The following is a 15278-nucleotide window of genomic DNA, read 5'->3' as shown; positions in this document are numbered from 1 at the left end:
AGCTGTAGCAGTGGCTGAGGTGACAACAGGCCTGCCAGTTCAGTTTCACCCTGCAGGTAGTAGTGAAGATTAAAATATTATTAAATACACTGCAGTATGTGTATTTACTAAGACTTCTCCCACATACAGTTAGGTCCATAAATATTTGGACAGAGACAACTTTTTTCTAATTTTTGTTCTGTATATTACCACAATGAATTTTAAATGAAACAACTCAGATGCAGTTGAAGTGCAGACTTTCAGCTTTAATTCAGTGGGGTGAACAAAACGATTGCATAAAAATGTGAGGCAACTAAAGCATTTTTTTAACAATCCCTGTTACATCTTGAGAACCAACAGCAGGCACCTCAGCTTCCAACAGAGCCTGTTTGTGAGTTAATACAAGCTAAGTATAAACGTATGGTTTGTGTTGTTGTTATGGTTTCTTTTTGTCGCTGCTGTGGCTTTGCTGTTGCACTGTAAGCCGAGCAGTCTCTTCCTAATGCGACTCCCGGTACTGAATCTGGTCCATCCAAAGAGCTACTGCTCTCTGCAAGACACACATACCCATCTGAAGTTCTTTGTGGCCCTGGTCAAGTTATGTATTACAGAAATATGAATGCAGTAGTACAGTGTAAAGCTGCTTTGGACAGAAACACCAGTGAAATTAAAGCCATACCTCCTACAATCAAGTAGCCATTGGGAAAAAGATTTTTGGCTTGCATGAGAGCTCTTGCATGGCCAGCATGGAAGAGGTCAAAAATTCCATCAGCATATACTCTCACTGGTCGGTCCACTGCAAGACATAAAGAAAAAAACAAATGAATTGGTTAAAAATATTAAAATCATAATTTTTTTGCAGCCCATGTTTAAAGTATATAATTATTTTTTCAACTTTCTTAACTCTTCCTTTTATCATTTGCTGCTTGTTTTAATTCTAGCGTATGGTGTCACATGCACGTGCATGGGAGACATCTTAAGGGCTCTGGTGATAGCAGTTACCTATTGAACCAGGGGCTGCCGCTGTGTGCTAATACCTTCTCTCTTCCCCCTTCTGCAGAACAGAAGATTGATGGTCATTCCACCTCTTATGTCACTTCTGTTGCCCTCCCTTTTGGACCTGCCCTTTGCTGCCTTCCTGACCAGAAGTTTGGCCATCTTTGAGTCTATTGACTTTCAGACTCCTGTCTGAACAAACATCAACTTTATCTTAGTGAAAAGGTTATTTCCTTTTTGATTTATTCCCATTATATGGGGTCATAGATGTGCTCCAAACCTTTTTCCGTGGCTGCTTCTTGTTTTACAATGGTTATAAATAAAAATATATTAGACTGGTTGATGATACTGTGTCTCTGGCATGTCAATCTTCTCAAGTCTAGTTAGTGGCCCCAACCTGGGGAGCACCATGTACCCCTGATCGTATTTAATATACAAGACATTTTAAAATCAGTCGTTATTAAATAATAACAGAGGTGCTTTCATGCTCATATACAGTATATCACAAACTTGCAGTTCTCCAATATCTTGCTCCAAGAAACATCATTATATTCTCAGAGTCGTGAATCTAGGAACAGAAGAAGTGGTGGCAAGGCTACATACTGTAGCTGTATATGAAATATTTGATCCATGCATCATTCTAGTGTTATGAAGAAATGATCCAAGTTGGAATATTTTCAAGTGTTTACTTAGTATTTTTGCTAACAGAAATGTGTATGAAGATAAGGGAGTATGAAGGTCTGATGTTTACAAGGCTATTTCTGCTGGGAACAACAGTGAATTACTTTAGTGCACTCAGATAAGAACATCAAAAATCAGTTTGACACACATCTTTATTTATTTAGCAGGTGCGTTTACTCAAAGTGACGTAATGATAATATATATTCTGTTGCCTGTACCCATTGAGGCCTTGTGCATTGCTGGAGGAGATCTGACTTTACTCAGGTAGTGTGTCAAGTGCCTGTTTGTTGTTCAATTTGTGTTTCTGTTAAACATTTGTTTTATAATCAGTGCTTTACCTGTAAAACTTGGTTTTGTCTCCATTAAGTGACTGTGCAGAGTTTGTTTTGTCATTTCTTTTAAATGTATAGAAGGACAACACCTGAGAGTGAGGAGAAACCAGGGTACAAAGTGTTATGGAGGCTCTCACTTGGCAGCAGCAGACTTTATGTTTGTAAGAACTGAACCTCTGGCTTGTATTGCTACACTAGCTGAATGTAAATGAAGAATAAATATGTTGGTGACAGAAAAGCTTAGCATTTCTAAACCTCAAAACGTCTTTCATTCCTTGCTTACCATATAAAGCAGGATTTCTTTTGCTGTTCCATATAACCCATACTGTGAGCGGATTACAGTTAATTTTCTTCCTTCTGGATTATTTGTATGTGGAGTTTTCTTAAGGATTAATTCCATTACTACTCCTTTTCATGTTGTGGTTGATGAAGTCACTCAGTACTCATTTTACTTTTTGTGTCCCTGTTGCAGCACAGTCACCATACAGGTGCAAATTGATGATATATCAAATGCTATTGTATTCAACAGCAGGGGGTTACAGGAATTTTTGGGGTGTATGTTATATAAAAAAATACACAAGACTCTCTAATCCTAAAAGAAGTCAAACAAATCTTTTTGTTTTGTGTTAATTCTTTGTTTCTTTGACTCTGATTTATGATTTGCCCAATATAAGGAAGCCTGGCCTATTGACCCTCACTTGCTTTTTTTACAGTTATGATTCCCGTTTGTGTCCTTGCCTATGCCCCCAGTGAAACAAATAAAATGCCATCGGTGACACTCTTTTCAAGGAAAGATGTCAGTCAGACATCCCCTGTAAGGAGATAAATCAGAAACAAACCTGGAGTCCCAAGACGTGCCTGAGCAACTGTTAACTTTTCATGAGGCGCGCGACACTGGCAGCTCGTTTCGTCAGCAAATGGAGCAGGCTCTGTCAGTGTCTGCAAGAAAGGACAGCAAATTGTAAAGTTAAGCACTGAACGCACTTAAGACGCCCTTAAATCACGGGTTACTTCCTTCTAAACGTCTCTGTATCCATCCATGTGCATTTTATTACATAAATCCTGTCACAGACTCCTAAGAAGGAAAATTTTTAAATTAATTCCCAAGTAAATTTTTATTTGCATTCACATTGTGCATTAGTTATATGTATATTGATGTTAGGCATTAAAAGACTTTAGCAAGTCATTAAAACGCACATGAAAAAAGCTGACATGGAGAACCATTAAAGGTACACAACGTGATCAATGCACTACAGTGGCGCGCTTTGCAAATTTGGACAATACTTGGCACAGCTCACGTTCACGGAAGAAAAACCAAAAACAATTCACTCCTAGCAATTCCCAGGTGTCCCTTTTGTTGTTATTACATGCTTATATAAAAAAACAGAATTAAATATCTTTTGGTCTTCTGCTGGTAGCCTAATTAGCATTATGTTTCAAAATGAGTCAAATATTTTAATTTTTTGCCAAAAACAATGTTATGTGTAACAGAAACATGCAAATACCAAAAAGTCAACATAAATACATTAGGAAAGATATGTCTCGTGTCTGCTATAGTATACTAAGAAGAAAATCATCCCATTTTTAATATTTTCAATTGGTTTTACATAGTATGCTTGCAAACAGAAAGTCTAAGCTGTTTGCTCACAAACAACTTATGAGAGTTGAAAGGTCTGATGTTTACAAGTCTGTTTCATTCAATAGTAATTATTGCACTAAAGTTATTGAAAATCTGTTTTGACACAAATCTTTATTTATTTAGCATATACATCTATTTAAAGTTAATAATCATCCAAAAATGTTGATTTTTGTTTCAACAAGAAAAAATATTATTAGAACATTAGAAAAATTTAGACGAGAACAAGCCATCTAGCTGAACAAAGCTCACCAGCCCGATCCATGTAATTCTTCCAAAATAACATCAAGTCGAGTTTTGAAAGTCCCAAAAGTCTTACTGTCTACCATACTACTTGGTAGCTTATTCCACGTGTCTGTGGTTCTCTGTGTGAAGAAAAACTTCCTAATCTTTGTATGAAATTACCCATAACAAGTTTCCAACTGTGTCCTCATGTTCTTGATGAATTAATTTCCTTCTCTTAATCTTCTTTTGCTTAAACTGAAAAAGCTCAGCTCTTTTAGCCCTGGACTGAGCCTAGTTGCTCTTCTCTGGACATTTGCTAGTGCTGCTATGTCCTTTTTGTAGCCTGGAGACCAAAACTGCACACAGTACTCCAGATGAGGTCTCACCAGTGCATTATAAAGCTTGATCAGAACCTCCTTGGACTTGTACTCCACACATCAAGGTGCTATATAACCTAACATTCTGTTAGCCTTCTTAATGGCTTCTGAATACTGTCTGGCAGTTGATTATGTGTTACAGAAACATGTAAATACCAAAACGTTCACATAAATACAGGTACATAAAAACATAGGTACAGTATGTCTAGCATCCACTATAGTACAGATGCAGATTTAGCAGACATCCTTTTGTGTGCCCTTGAGCAAGGTCCTTAACCTGCAATTGCTTCATCCTGGGTGTGACATTAATCTTTATCCAGTCCTGCAAGAAGGTCCTCCAACTTACAGGGAAAACTTGGGGATTGGTGGCAGGATTGGCACTCCAGCCACCGTAAAAAAAACCTCACACTTTTCTAGTGTGGTGCTGAGGTGTCACCCACTGCACTCGAGTCCCAATCCAGGTGGTTCGTCATGTGGTGGGTGCGGCAACGTGCTATCAGTGCATGCACCCAACCTCTCCTGTCTCTTTTTTGTGTGATATGTCTTGAAACAGTCATCAATGCACAGCACATCGTTACAATGAGGACCACACTTTTCTTGTAATATTTTTCTGTATGTTTTTCTGTATAAGAGGTTAGAATGTCGGTACCTGATCCACATGATCGGCATCCCCATTGTGTCATTATAGGTTACCACAGCACTAAGTTGTGACTTCCACATTTCCCCTGACATGAACATTGACAGGGCTAACATATTTTTAAATGTCTTTCCACTTGATCACAATCACTTTGCCTTCTTGCTATACACCTACCTTCACCACAGTGAACCTTTAAATGACCGAAGTTATTGGGCATATCACAGTGATTTAGTTGTACAGTGCATATGCATCAGTTTCATTACCCATGTCAACATATGATGAGCAATTCATATTGTCATCCCTATTTCTTGATTCAGCTAATTGGTTCAGTTTCAGTTTGTTGTAAAACTGGATTTACAGCTTTTTATTTACTTGCCATTGTGTGTTTTGGTTGAAGGCTCCACCACAGTCATGACTATTAGTGAGTTACTTTAAAGTGGCAAAACGTGTACAAATACTGCTGCTTTTTTTTAATGTGATCTTTTCCTCTAGATCAGGGGTCCTCAATCATGGTCCTGGAGGGCCGCAGTGGCTGCAGGTGTTTGCTCCAACCCAGTTGCTTAATAAGAAGCTCTTACTGCTCAAGTAACGCGTCTGCTTCACTTTAGTTGTCTCACTCGTTAAGATTTTGAACCTGTACTGCTTATTTTAGTCTTAAACATCTGTATTCTCTGTTTTTAATTGCTCCTAATTAGCAATAACATGCAAATGACAAAAGAGACCAGCATTTCTCCATTTAGCTTGTTACCATTTACTCCTGTGTGTATTTATCATGCACTACTGGGTTTAATTAAATACTTGGAAGGAAAGTGAAGAGAAACAAGTGAAGGACTGAGAATTAGTCATCCATATTAGCTTTCAAATCATTTGGATGATATCCTTAGAAAGCGGAAGAAAATCCAGGATATGAGAATGACCTGACATAGCAGAGTTAAAGCACTGACAAGCCGTGAAATTAAATTATTGGCAAGAACTGCTTTCTAATTAAGCAACCGGGTTAGAACAAAAACCTGCAGCCACTGTGGCCCTCCAGGACCCCTGAACTAGATGGCAGTAGAATACTGTCCCAAGGGTTATTCAGGCTTAGCGCTTTATATTGGATCATAACAGCTTATACTGAGAGACATTTGAGGTTAACTGTATTTACCTAGAATTTCAAGCCTTAGAGTGACTCGGGGTTAAAGCTGAGGTTAATTCTTTCATATGGGATTAATAATCCCAATATTCAGAATTGCTTATTAGAACAACTAAATTTTACCTTAATGTCCTTTTACTATTTAAATGCCAGATTATACACAGAGGGATTTTGTAGTGGATAATCTCCAAAGTCTGCACAACACATGAAGGTGACTGATTACTCTGAAAAGAAAACTCTTCAGCATCTTCAACCAACTCCTAACTAGGTGTATTAGCATCGGCTTTCTGGACATATCTATCAGATGGATTACCCTTTAAATAAGATGCTGCTCTTTTTATTATTTCAGGTTTTTCCCTCAGACAAATAAAGGAAAACTCTCTTGTCTGAATGGAAATTTGAAAAGCACAAAAATTCTGTTCAGAATTTAGAAAGCTGGCAGTCAATGTGATTAAGTCATTGTCATTACAGAATGAATAATCAGGGCGTACAGTAGCACTATAGTCATGAAATAGTCAGTGTATTGTCAGTGTTCTTGTTAATAGTCAGTGTATTGTTAGGAGTAACATTAGGAAAAATTATGGTGCAGCAAACAATAAAGACTGAAGTGGAGGTCCAACATTTGATAACTTTGTTTGTTTCAAGTGGAGTGACAGATCTGTGTGCTCTATGCCTCTGTTATTGACAATTCTAATACGGATGGGCCAAAACCATCAAGACATCTTTCCCAACTCAAATGTTAATTATTAGATAGATACTGTAGATAGACAGATACTTTATTAATCCCAAGGGGAAATTCACATACTCCAGCAGCAGCATACTGATAAAGAAACAATATTAAATTAAAGAGTGATAAAAATGCAGGTAAAAACATGTTTAATAAATTATAACAACTAAAGACTTCAAAATGTAACAGTAAATTGAAGAATCAAAAGAAATTTAAACATCTAGAAACTTAAAAATGCTAAAATAAATATCTCTCTGACAGCAATCTACTAGATCCTCTTCAATCTGCATGGATTCCGCATGCGTCCCTCTACCAAGACTGCACTGTGTTTGGTCACAAATGCTCCAAGATCTGCTTGAGCTGCTTCTCACTCCTCTTTCCTTATCCTTCTTGACCTTTCATTGGCTTTTGATACTGTTGACTACATCTTGCTTATCTCTTCTCTTGATAAACTCGTAATCCGTGGTTCTGCTTTGGACTGGTTCAAGTTCTAACTTTTCAATACATCCTTGCTTTGTCTCCTGGTCTAACTGCTTGTACTCTCTACAGGTATGCCTCAAGGGTCAGTGTTGGGTCTACTTCTCTTTTTTTTCTGCATTTCCTCCTCTGCTTCACCTACCACCTCTATGCTGACAATGCACAGAGCTTCCTCTCTTTTCACTGTTACAACCAGAGGTTTCAGCCAATATCTCCAACTGTCTCTCTGTTATCTTATCCAGGACGAATGCTCATCACCTTAAACTTCACCTTTCAAAGTCAGATACCCTGTACTTGCCTTCTGATTCTCCTTTGTCACATTTGTCTCTAAGCATTGTCCTTGAAGATGTCACCCTTTCACCATCAGTCATGGTCAGGAGTCTTGGCGTGACTCTGGACTCTTCTCTTTTATTCATCTATATATATAATTCACTAAGCCGACAGAACAGGCAAGACAACCATGGGAGCCGACAGAACAGGCAAGACAACCATGGGATACGCACGATATAGCCACGCCCGCCAACTCACAGAGACCCGCCCACCAACGCTAAGACGATGGGATACGCCGACAACTCACAGAGCCAACTCACCAAACAAGACTCTGCTACAGTACACATGCACCACTGAGCCACGGTGACTTTTAATTATTCTTTTCGGTTTTGGCTGCATTTCTATATACGTATAATCCACCAAGTCGTCCGACCATGGGATACAAACAACAGAGCACCGCCCAACAACTCGAACCGATACAGAGACATGCCCACCAACTCTTAAGACCATGGGATGAGAACGCCTGCCCGCCCGCCTGACTGTTACCAGCGTTCACCGCAATGTTCTGGAGTGTAAAACCATCACAACTGCTAACTCACAAACTGCAACAATTCACCAAACACCGCATCAGACGCTTTCTATATCAAAGAAGATATATAGATACTCATTATTCCCCGGCCCGCATCCACCCACGCTCTCAAGGCATTCACAGTGCCTGCTCATGTGCCCGGACGCAACAACTCACCACACACAAATTTTGCTTAATTTGACTCAACACGGGAAACCTCACCCGGCCCGGACACGGAAAGGACTGACAGATTGATAGCTCTTTCTCGATTCTCTGGGTGGTGGTGCATGGCCGTTCTTAGTTGGTGGAATGATTTGTCTGGTTAATTCCGATAACGAATGAGACTCCCTCCTGCTAAATAGTTACGCGACCCCCGAGCGGTCGGCGTCCAACTTCTTAGAGGGACAAGTGGCTTTCAGCCACATGAGATTGAGCATTAACAGGTCTGTGATGCCCTTGGATGTCTGGTACTGCACGCGCGCTACACTGAATGGATCATCGTGTGTCTACCCGGCGCCGACAGGTTTGGGTAAGCCGTTGAACCCCATTCGTCATGGGGACCGGGGCTTGCAATTGTTCCCCATGAACGAGAAATTCCCAGTAAGTGCGGGTCATACGCTCGCACTGATTACGTCCCTGCCCTTTGTACACACCCCCCCCCTAGCTACTACCATGGTCGGGTGACTTGGTGGATTACATATAGAAAAGCAGACGGAACTGCAAAGAACAATGAAAAGACAACGTGGCTCAGAGGTGCATGTGGACTGTACCAGAGACAAAAGCGACTCAGGTGAGGAGTTGGGGGCGGGCACATGAGCAGGCAGTGTGTACTGAACGATGATTGTATGTTGGTTCGTAGCGTGCATTGTTGCAATGTTACTTTTCTTGGTGGTTTATTAAATTACAGATTTTTCAAATGTTCATTTTTTTCCCTGTGCTTAAAAATCATTAAAAAAGCGGCATGATTATGCGCCGTATGCTATGCTGCTGGTTGGCTAGTTGAATATATTTCATCAGCAACCCAACCATGCTGTTTCTTTGTTCATAACATTCAAATGATCCTACCCTTTTTCACTATGCCACGCAACTCCTTATTCAGACACTAGTTTGCTCTCTGCTGGACCACTGTAGCTGTCTTCTGGTGATTGTTCCTTCATCTGCTATCAGACCTCACCAGCTCCTCCAGCGGCTTTTCGATTTGTGTTCTTGGGTTCTCATTTCACTCCTACTACGCCTCTGCTTCAGTCACTCCACTGGCTTCTTGTTATTGCAGATATCCAGTTCTAACCTCTTGTTTTGACTTATGGTTCTATGACTTACAGTTCTGCTCCTTAATATCAACAGTCTTTAGTTTCTCCATATATCCCCCCTACCTGTCTGTTGACTGTCCCTCCTTTTGCCAGATGTGCCAAGACTGGACAATTCTTCTCCACTAATGAATGATCTCCCTTTGGCTATTCAAACTGCACCCAATTTACTCGTGTTTAGGTGTCTTTTGAAAAGGTCAATTTTCATTAAACATTGAAGGTAGAATTATATAGTAGTAGTACTATTCATTTTTCTTAGTTTATTAACTTGTTCTCTGTTGCTTTTGATGTTTACACCTTATAATCATTCTTGTATGTATTATAACTTGCTTTGTAAGTCATGTTAGATAAATTATAAAAAAATAACTAGACTAGAAAATAGGCTAAATATTAAAGAAGGAAGCTAAAAATTCTGATTTAATAGAAGCAAGGCTGGGTTGAGACCCTCATAGGCCCATGGGTGGCTTACCACCTTAACTGAGTGCTGATCAAACATTTAAAAATGCAGTGTGTAAACACCAGGATGTTTAATGCAGTGAGGTATTTCTTCCTCGTGATTTATGCACTAGCCTAGATCGCCTCACCCCCCTCACTCCCCCTTGGTCATTTTGATGCGCAGATACTCAGTCGTCTCCGGGGGTGTCCCCCTGGGTCATTTTGCCACATGAACTCTTGACCATTTCATTGAGGGGCAGCCCCTTGGTCATTTTGACTTGCTATTAATCAACAGTTTCATTGAGCAAGGGAGTATTGGTAAAAAGGCCCTCTTGCTGTCACAGGCCCCTGGGAGTTCACCCAGAATGCCCTGATGGTAGATCTGATCATGAATAGGAGAAAAATGAAGGAAAAAAAAAAACTGAGGTAAATTAACAAAACAGTTACCAACAGAAAACATCCAAGAAAATCTAAAACTCTGATCCTAAAATTCAAAGCTATATAAATCGAAAAGTCAAGAATCCAAAACAAACAGCCTCAGAAAGGCCACTAATACTTGTATTAGTTACAAAGAGGAGAGCACAAGAAAGGCTACAAAGAACACAGCAGCAAACAGCAGCTAGTGCCAAAACACGTCCTCGGAGAGCAAAAGAGCCTTGTGTAATCCTCTCAGGTAACTGCGACTCAAGTGACTGCAGCACAAGAGGTTCTTTGTTACCGACGAGATAAGATGAGAGCGTTTATGCACACAAAGATTTTGTTTGTTATTATTACATTTCAGTTATGAATTAGATTATACTTTATTTTTCCCTAAGGCAAATTATTTCTTATAACATTTTTGCCATCATCTTGGATTATTATTTCATTTCAGTTTTATATGACGCCATTTTATGTATTTTATTCTATTGTTGTAGCCATTTTGTTGCTGTTGTTAGTAACCGTTTCTTTTGCACCTTACCTACTGGCGGTGTATTGTTTGTCCTTATTGCACCACAGCATTTTGGAATGCTGCCACGCTGTTACTGGTATCCATGTTTTGGACTGATGTTTCTATTTAAATATATATATAAATATATATACACTTTACCCCCTGCTCGCTTCGCTTGCCCAGCCCCTCTCCTCCCCAGGGTGCGCTACGCACCAGCCACTTCGGATCTCTGCCGCTCGCGTTGTGAAGGGGTGGGTTGAACGCATGCTAAAGAGATGCGGACGGATCAGTTGCTGGCTTGCTGCTGCCAAGCTGCATGCTGTGTTTGTCTCGCTGCACATCGATCATTTAAAAGCCTGTACAGCAGCTGTCCTTTTGTCTCACCGCGAGACAAGGCATGGGTCTTGCTTCCTAAGGTTGTAATGTCTAGTCTCGCGTGATGTCAAAGTGTCTCTCCGAGATGATCACGTCTCGACCCAAGATTTTTTTATTATAATATATACAGTCTGCGGTGGGTTGGCACCCTGCCCAGGATTGTTTCCTGCCTTGTGCCCTGTGTTGGCTGGGATTGGCTCCAGCAGACCCCCGTGACCCTGTGTTCGGATTCAGCGGGTTGGAAAATGGATGGATGGATATATACAGTATATATATATATATATATTTTTTTTTTTCTGTAGGACGTTTTGAAAGAACATTAGATCGGTGCTAAAAAAATGTTATTTTGTTAAATTAGATTTTTGGGTTTAAATTAAAGTTTTGATGATCGGTTCTCCAGCACTGACCTACGGGTGACTCTCGAGCGCTCACTGACCTCACCCCCCAAGAAAAACCTTTATTTCACAGTCCTTTTATTTTTGCCTTCATGCCAGGCTGTTTCTTTTAGAAGAGCGCTCACCCCTACTGGCACTATACACGTCAGGGTAAGGGACTGGGGTGAAACTAGAAACACACAACAAACCAACATTACAACAACATGGTGGAAGCAGGGGAAAGATTAATTGTTGGAGTAATTGTTCACTAGGAAACAACAGGGGCGAAAACTGTAAAGAATTATCTCCAATTAACTGACTGAACATTCAATTGCTGTTCCTCTCAGAAGGTAACCAGCATTACAGTCAAGATTGAGGGTTCTGTAAGTTGATTATGACTGAACTAAAACACCTGTGACATTATGACAATCATTAATGTAACAGAAAAAGTTGTCCCGATTGAAAGGAGAATCCAGGGGTTATATCAACTGCCATCCTTACATTACAGAGGTAGGAGCTGAGACAGTGGACAAGCAGGAGGAACAAACCTCGGGTCATGGTGTTTTGAGGTAATTGTAGTAATAGCCTGGATGAAGGTTTCTGGAAAACAGAAGTGCATTACTTGTTGTGGGTGGGTAGTGTCACCACCTCATGAGTCCAGAGCTTACATGCTGCACCTGGACATTCTCTCTGTAGTGTATGAATGTCCTCCGTATGTCTGCATGGATTTTCTTCTTAGATATCCTAGTATTTTTCTTCCTCATTCCCAAAAGATGTGCAGATTAGGTTAACTGGTGACTCTAAGGTTTTATCCATATGCTCATTACGGAATATTTTAAGTTCAAACCTTGCATTTAAAAGGTCTTACTGGTTGTTTCTCTTGATAGCATTACATTCTAATTTATGCATGAACAGGATTGCTCAGAAACACAAACACAGAGAAGTAACCAACATACATAAAAAGTGGATCTCCATATCTGAGTACATGCTGAAATTGTACAACAAGGAAAAGACTGACAACACTAGGTGAAAATTAATGTGTTCAGAGTACTGGACATAATTAAACAATTTAATACCTAAGTACAGTCATGTGCAGACTTGTGGCTACAACTGAGACCCTCCATTTGGTTGTATGTGTTGTGTTTTGGCCGGCGTTCTTTCAGTGGCTTGTTTTTTGTCCTTTTTGTTCATTTTTCAGTTTGAATTATTTCATATGGTTATTTCTGTTAATATTCTGTTAATTTATCATTTAGTTACAGCCCTTACAGCCCTCGTTCTTTGTGCTTCTTGCTGCCTTTTTTCATCAGACATTCCAGCTCTATGGTGATGTGACACACGGATGTACTCCACGTGGTTTAATATCTTACGCCAGCCACTTGCCTTTGCTCATTGGACATTCCTGCCCTCTTATGGATAGGATACCAGACGACATTTCACCTGGGCAAGGGCATGGATGCCAGGAGTCTTGTTGCTTCATATATAGTGATAATTTCTTACGGCCCTTGGCTTTATGTATGAATGGCCTCAACTCAATCAGTCATAAATTGCCACATGACTGTAATTACTGCTCTTGATAAATGTTAAGCACTTATATTCTATTGTCCTTCACATTTGCTGTAGTTGCAGTATATCCACTAACTCCATGACAGGTTCATAGTTATGATAAGTATATGGGTGCCTACAAACAAGTGAGAAGTAGTAGAGGAATAACAGGTGGATTTATAGTTATGGTAAGGTTGCATCAAATATTGTTATTACACCTGTATTTTTTCACTCTGTTTGTGGATGTTATTACTAGTAAGGCAGGCCCCATGGTGCATGCTATTTGCAGAAGACATTGTGCAACGTGACACAACTAAAAATATTGTGCAATGGAAACTGGAGTAGTGGGCAAGAGATATGGAGGATAGAAGCCTTAAGATTAGCAGGAAATAGACAGTATCTAAGATTTAAGAGACAACAAGACTCCAATCAACAATAACAGCGGACAGAGAGTTTGATTTAGAAAGAAACTACAGAATGCAATTATGTTGGTAAAATTGGAAAAAGGGATCAAAATGTTTTATGTGACCAAAGAATCAGGGCAAGAGTGAAGGGTAAAGTCTATAAAACTGTGGTTAGACCAGCATTGTTTTATGGGCAGTTAAAAAAAAAAGGTGCATGGAAGGAACCGGGATGGTACAGAAATGATGATGTTGAGATGGATGTGTGGAGTAAAAAGCTTCATACTATCAGGAATGAGATAATCAGAGATACAGTTAAAGCTGGGAAAAGTTCAAAGAAAATACAGGAAAGAAGGTTAAAAAGGTTAAAGTGGTATGGGCATGTCATGAGAAGAGAAGTAAACAATGTGCGGAGAAGAACCATGGATATGAAAGTGTTGGGACAGGGAAGAAGAGGATGACCAAACAGAAAGAAATTTGGATTTTATGAAGGGGGATCTAAGGGAGAAAGGGGTATCAGGCAAGAAAGTGTACAACAGATGAGAATGGAGGAGGTTGGTCAAATACAGTGATGTCACAGGACAGTGGGAAACCTTTAAAAGATGATTGTCACAGTCTACTCTGCCACTTCATACTAGGGGAACTCAAAAAGGAACTACTTATAAGAAGCATGAGAACTTAGGGTGCTTCTAAACCTGCTCTGCTGAAGGTCCATAATGAACGAAATGCTACCGAAGAACACCAGAAATCCAGGGAGCACCTCTGGTTCCTTTAAGGTCAGGAAATGCCTCCTCCTGGATATATGCATTGGGGTATAGAAGAAGGAAAACAGGCAAAGAGAAGTTTAATTTGGAGGTGTTCTGTACACAAGCAGGAACTCTGCCAAGTGGCAGCTCCAGGCATCCCTGGAAAACTGAAAACAACTTCAAGGCAAAAGGTCTGGACAATTGAAAAAAAAAAACACTATTGGCATGACTGGGCTTAAACATTTATTCTGGAGTTACATTTTATGGTTTGACAAGCAATTCTTATAGATTACAATACACACTGATCAGCCACAAAGTTAAAACCACCTGCCTAATATTGTGTAGGCTGCCCTTGTGCCTCCAAGTGGAGATGGAGGCATGGACTCCACAAGACCTATGAAAGTGTTCTGTGACATCTGGCACCAAGGCACTATCACTAGTTCACTGATTGTCCTTATTTGGACCACTTTTGGTAGGTACTAACCACTGCGTACAGAGAACAATCCACAAGACCTGGGGCCTCATGCATAATGTCGTGCGAAGAATTCACACTATAACATGGCGTACAGACAAAAAAATCCAGATGCATAAATCTGTGCGAACACCAACTTCCACGTTCTTCCGCTACATAAATCCCAGTCAGCGTGAAAAGTAACACATGTGCACGCGCCTGCTGTCCCGCCCCGTCTCCTCCCAGAATTACGCCTCTTTAAATGTGCAAATCAATATAAACAGCCCTTAAGCTCAGTGTTCTGTGAAAGGCAATGGCAAAAGCATGGGGGGAAATAGAAGAATTTCAGCAAATACCAAGTGGAGGCAAGGAAAAATGTACTATTTGTTGGTTTAAACAGTGGTATAAACAACAAAAGGAAGTTGATCGAGTGACGTAAGAGTGTCGGAGAAACTCGAAAGCTCAAGTTCACAACGTCACACAGTGCCTGAAATAAAAAAGAAGTTGTCAGATATCAAAGTCACCATGAAAAGGCGAGTCGTAGCCCACTGTCTGACTGTCATATGAAGAGAAGAAAAAATAGGCACATAGTGGGAAAAAAAGCTTGAAATGTCAACTTTAATCTCGAAATTTCCACTTGAATCACGTAGTTTGTCATTAAAGTAGAACATCATAAACT

The 15278-nt window shown here is 40.0% G+C and overlaps 1 protein-coding gene across 2 annotated transcripts in view; it reads right to left on the bottom strand.

Annotated features, from left to right (window-relative positions):
- Positions 1 to 15278, bottom strand: part of pcyt1bb (phosphate cytidylyltransferase 1B, choline b) — a 102958-nt gene that overhangs the window by 58060 nt on the left and 29620 nt on the right. For both annotated transcript variants that reach the window (XM_028799417.2, XM_028799418.2), the window contains exons 2-3: positions 2828 to 2927; positions 659 to 775 (exon numbers count right to left, since the gene is read on the bottom strand). In XM_028799417.2, the coding sequence (XP_028655250.1) occupies positions 659 to 775; positions 2828 to 2927 (217 nt within the window). The remainder of the gene's footprint in view (positions 1 to 658; positions 776 to 2827; positions 2928 to 15278) is intronic.

The sequence above is a fragment of the Erpetoichthys calabaricus genome, chromosome 4 (genome assembly GCF_900747795.2).
Source record: "Erpetoichthys calabaricus chromosome 4, fErpCal1.3, whole genome shotgun sequence".
Taxonomy (NCBI): domain Eukaryota; kingdom Metazoa; phylum Chordata; class Cladistia; order Polypteriformes; family Polypteridae; genus Erpetoichthys; species Erpetoichthys calabaricus.
This window is presented reverse-complemented; position numbering and strand designations above follow the sequence as displayed.